We start from the raw sequence: 5,199 nt of genomic DNA, 5'->3' as shown, positions 1-5,199 counted from the left end.
TGACAGAGTTTCTGATCAACAATGGTTATGACAAAGGTGGCATTGACAAAACCTTGTTTGTTAAGAAAAATGGCAGTGAACTCATGGTAGCTCAAATTTATGTTGATGACATCGTGTTTGGTGGCATGTCGAACCATATGGTGGAACAATTTGTTGAACAAATGAAATCTGAGTTTCAAATGAGTCTTGTAGGCGAATTAACTTACTTTCTGGGACTTCAGGTAAAACAGATGGAAGATACCTTATTCATCACTCAAAGTAAGTATGCCAAGGGAATTGTTAAGAAGTTTGGTCTTGAGAATGCTGGCCATAAAAGAACTCCTGCTGCAACTCATATCAAGCTTACAAAGGATGGGAAAGGTACTGATGTGGATCCTAGTTTATATAGAAGCATGATTGGAAGTCTTTTGTATCTCACTGCCAGCAGACCAGATATTACTTTTGCAGTTGGAGTCTGTGCTAGGTATCAAGCAGAACCAAAGACTAGTCATCTCATTCAAGTGAAAAGGATCATTAAGTATATCAGTGGTACAAGTGATTATGGCATTTTGTACTCTCGCAACACTAATTCAGTGTTAACAGGTTACTGTGATGCGGATTGGGCTGGAAGTGCTGATGATAGGAAGAGCACATCAGGTGGATGTTTCTTTCTTGGAAGCAATCTGATTTCTTGGTTCAGTAAAAAGCAAAATTGTGTCTCTCTCTCTACGGCAGAAGCTGAATATATAGCTGCTGGAAGCAGTTGCACTCAGTTGATGTGGATGAAACAAATGTTAAAGGAGTATAATGTGCAACAAGATGTTATGACATTGTTTTGTGACAATCTAAGTGCTATCAACATATCCAAAAATCCAATTCAGCACAGCAGAACAAAACATATTGATATTCGTCATCATTTCATCAGGGAGTTGGTTGAAGATGGTACTGTTACTCTGGAACATGTCTCAACTGAGAAGCAGTTAGCAGATATTTTTACCAAAGCTTTGGATGCCACACAGTTTGAAAAATTGAGGCAGTTATTGGGTATCTGTTTATTTGAGGAATTATAGCAATTAAAGGGATTTTTGTGTGCCAACGGCTATTTTGTTATTACTTCTGAGACACGCTTAATCAGGAATTTCCATTGTTTCTTGATAATTTGTGGAATTACCTTTTTCTCTCCTGCAACTTCCACTGTGCAACTTCCAATCTCTGAAACTCACTCCAAAACCGTCCATTCTTTTCTTGAAGACCCGTGTTTCCTTCTGTGTGTCTTCTTCACCATGAGTCAAGATTCTAGCAAGAAACTCACTCCTGAGATGAATGCTTACGGGGTAAAGGTAATGGGTCTGAAATCCAAAACCCCAAAATCTTCAAGGGTTTCCAAATCCTCTCCTCATACCAGTGAAATCGCAATTGCTCAAGGTATCTCTCAACCATCATCTGATCCGCACAAGAAGAAAGGGAAAAAGGCACGATCCAAGTCAGATGCGTCCAAAGCGAAGAGGAAGATGGTAACGAGAGGCTCTGAGGCTACTCAGAGAGTGAATTCCGAGGCTGAGATCAATCCAAGTACGGGTGACGATGTTGATGATTCTCGTATCACTGAAGTGTTGGAAACTCCTCTCAAGGAAGTTTTACATGCAAATGTAGATCCAATTGTTCCATCACCAAGCAACAACCAATCAAGCCACGGTGTTGATACTGATTGCAACAAGGATTCTGATCATCCTGAGGAAGAGGTAATGGTTCCCATCTCTACTCCCCCTGTTGATAAAACTATGCATGTCGAGGATGTTCAGGATGTTATTGAAAACTCAGAATTTGATGAGGTGTTGATCAACACCCTTGGTGCTTCTGCTTCTGTTGCTTCAAAAAGGCAAAAGATGACTGTTGTTCGTAAGTACTCTACGCGTTCCTCTGGCAAGAAGTTAGGTTTGGGTTTGAGTGAGAACAAGAAGAGCAAGAAGGTCATTATTCTTGATGATGATACTCCTGTTGTCCAGAATGTCAAGAGAAAGGTTCACAAAGATAATGCTGCTCCTGTTGTTGATGAGACTCCAACTGAGGAGTTGGATAAGTCAGATACTGGTTCTGCTGCTCGGAAGCGCAAGATTGGGAAACGAATTCCAGAAAATGTGCCTGCTGCTCCTTTGGATAACATTTCTTTTCACTCTGAAGAGAGTGTTGGTAAGTGGAAGTATGTTTATCAGCGCAGGATTGCTCAAGAGAGGGAATTGACTGGTGAGATTCTGCATTGTCAAGAAATTATGAAACTTCTTGAGGCTGCTGGGTTATTGAAAACTGTTACTAAGATAGGTGGCTGCTATGACAAGTTGGTGAGAGAATTTATTGTGAATGTGACTACAAATTGCACTGTTTCTGGGCATCCTGATTTCAGGAAAGTTTTTGTGCGTGGTAAGTGTGTCCATTTTTCACCTGAGATCATTAACCAGTATTTGGGAAGGAGCACTGTTGCCACAGGAAATGAAGAGCTGTCATTGAGTGCTATCACTAAAGAACTCACGGCTGGTCAGACTATGGTATGGCCTGCTAAAGGATTGTTGTCTTCTACTTATTTGAGTGTGAAGTATGCTATCTTGAATCGCATTGGTGCTGCAAATTGGGCTCCTACCACTCATAGCTCAGATGTTTCTTCAGGTTTGGCAAAATTAATTTATCTGGTTGGAACTCAAACTCAGTTTGATTTTGGTGAATATGTCTTTGCTCAAACTATGAAGCATGCTGAAACTTTTGCTGTCAGGCTTCCTATTGGTTTTCCTTGTTTAATTTGTGGGATTATTTTGAGTCAACATCCTCAAATTCTCCGTGATGATGAGGTTCCTAGCCAGAAAGCTAGTCTTCTCACTATTGATTCCAGGCTGCTAGCTGGTGCCCATGTTTCTGATGTTGCTGGTTTGGCTGAGATGACTCAGGGGGAGGGTACTTCCTCTCAGAAGACTCCTGAGACTCCAATTGCTGCGCTTATTGCTGTGTCTAAGATGCTTCAGGACACAATTACTAGTTGTACATTGAGGAAGAAGAATGTGGACACTCTCATTCTGCAGTTGACTAAAGGCAAGAGGCCTCTTGAAGACAATGCTGCTGCTCATGCTCAAGATGATGTTGGTACTTCTGATGATGATACTACTAGTGATTAGTGCCCTTGTTCCTTCATCTCTTCAATATGGTTGTACTATTTTGTTGACTTTTGTTGTTTCTCTGCACCCTTTGACAATTTCTGCTAATAAGGGGGAGAATGGTACTGTTGCTTGTTAGTACTGTTGCTTGAGTGTTTTTGTTCAGACTAAGTTTGATGTTGTTCAGTAGGGTGGTACGTTCATCATATGCTGTGTGCTGTTGTGTGCAAATGGATGAGTTTGTTGTTTTTAGCATTGTTTGGCTGTCTGACCATGTTTTAGCAAAAATTTGCCAAAGGGGGAGATTGTAGTTCTTTTGATTGGCTGCATTTTGCTCAAAACATGATGGGCAACCATATGTTCCAACATCTGGAGCAACATGGTGGAATTACATATGTTGCTTGTTGTGAGGTTGCTAACTGTATGGTGATTCAGAAGTTTTTATCCTATGCTGTGCGTTTTATCTTCTGAAGGCGTGTTTGTTTTAATCTTGGCTGAAGTAACAAGATTAATATCGTATGGACCAAGTCTATCTCAAATTCTGTTTTACTTGGTTCTGTTATTTTATTCTGGTAAGATTTGATTCCATGAAGATTCTTTCCAGAAGTGTGTTAGTGGACTCTATGACGTTCAGCCCATTGAAGATCCAAGCCCCAAGTGAACGTCTATATAAAAGGAACTTGTAAACCCTAGCTGTGCACGGATTCAGAGATTCAGATATTGATTTTAGGGTTTTGTTTGTGAGTCCTCTTGTGAGTGTTGTACCAACTTAGTGCTTTAGTTCATCAAAGTACTGAGTTGAATTTGTTTAGTTGAGTTGTAATCTCATCAAACTGTTTTTGATAAACATGTCTTGATCACTGTGGCAGTGATTGTTAGGTGTAGAGAAAGTTTTCTCATAGCTTAGAGGAGAAGGGCTAAGCTTGATTCACTTGTGTAATAGTGGTGAACATATAAGAGGCTCTATACTAAGGGGGAGTACTTAGGTATAGGAGGGACTTTTATGTGACCTGAGAACTATTATTTGATAGTGAATTGACTCCTGGATTGGTATCCTCCAGACGTAGGTGATGTTCACCGAACTGGGTTAACAACTCCTTGTGTTTTAACTGTGTGTTTATTATTGATACTCTGATTGTGTTTTGTTGTGCTACACATTGTTGCAACATTGTGTATCACATCTGTCCTAGGTGAATACGAATTTCAACATGGATTCTTCTATTGCACCAGGTACGCAATATTATGATTTAAATGATATATGTATAGACTATTGAACATGCTATGATTTTGTATCTAGATCCTATCTATGCTACCCTTAAATTTCCGTCATCTTAGTCATAAGTGGAAGTTCTGGCATAAAGATCCAATCTTCTAGTACAATGACGAAGCCGTAATTTTTTTCACTAAATCCAAGGAAAACCATAAAGTGAATGAACGAGACAAACAATAATTCGATAATTCAAATGAAAAAAAAGGAAAAATAATTAGATATTGGCATAATGTAGGCATCCAATAGATTGAAAGTAAGAAAGAAATAGAATAGAGAGAAGTAACTGACGTGATATATGTATGAGAGATATAGAGAAAAAGATCATGTATCAGTTAGATCTCAACACTGTTTGTATGTTCACGTATCATTACTAAAAAGAAAAAATCATGATTGTTCATTTGTTCCATGGTACCAAAATCAAAATTAAAATGAAAAAACATATAGAGGTAAACATACCTCGGGGTAGATAACCATCTTTTGGCCTTGAATGTGCTTGAATTTGTCAAACGAAAGAGATATTCATATACTTTTGGCTCACAATTATTATCAAATGAAGTCAAAACATCTTCTCACAACAAGTTTCCTTAGCTTCTCGCTCATTTAAAAAAAATCAAACACTAGTCAAGCACCAAGGACTCAATGTTTGTAGATCTAGAAAACATGCGACTGAAGGCATAACCTCGTATGGTGGAATTGCACAAAATTAGTTCCTTCAAGATTTCACAAGTTTGTTTGTCTATTTACAAACCAAAAATAAATTCAGTGAGCCTCGTCTCTTGATCTCAGACAACACAAGCTTCTCAAGAGCTA

General features: G+C 38.9%; 1 protein-coding gene across 1 annotated transcript; it reads left to right on the top strand.

Moving 5' to 3' along the window:
* Positions 1-1,262: 1,262 nt before the first annotated feature.
* LOC130719651 (uncharacterized) lies at positions 1,263-3,140 on the top strand. The gene has a single exon (XM_057570263.1). It carries the CDS (start codon positions 1,263-1,265, stop codon positions 3,138-3,140), a length of 1,878 nt encoding a protein of 625 aa, XP_057426246.1.
* The last annotated feature ends 2,059 nt before the right edge of the window (positions 3,141-5,199 follow it).

This window comes from Lotus japonicus, chromosome 5 (genome assembly GCF_012489685.1).
Source record: "Lotus japonicus ecotype B-129 chromosome 5, LjGifu_v1.2".
Classification (NCBI taxonomy): Eukaryota; Viridiplantae; Streptophyta; class Magnoliopsida; order Fabales; family Fabaceae; genus Lotus; species Lotus japonicus.
This window is presented reverse-complemented; position numbering and strand designations above follow the sequence as displayed.

Bases quoted from the DNA above. Each gene is read 5' to 3' on its own strand.
- LOC130719651 (XM_057570263.1), top strand. From the start codon at position 1,263: ATGAGTCAAGATTCTAGCAAGAAACTCACTCCTGAGATGAATGCTTAC.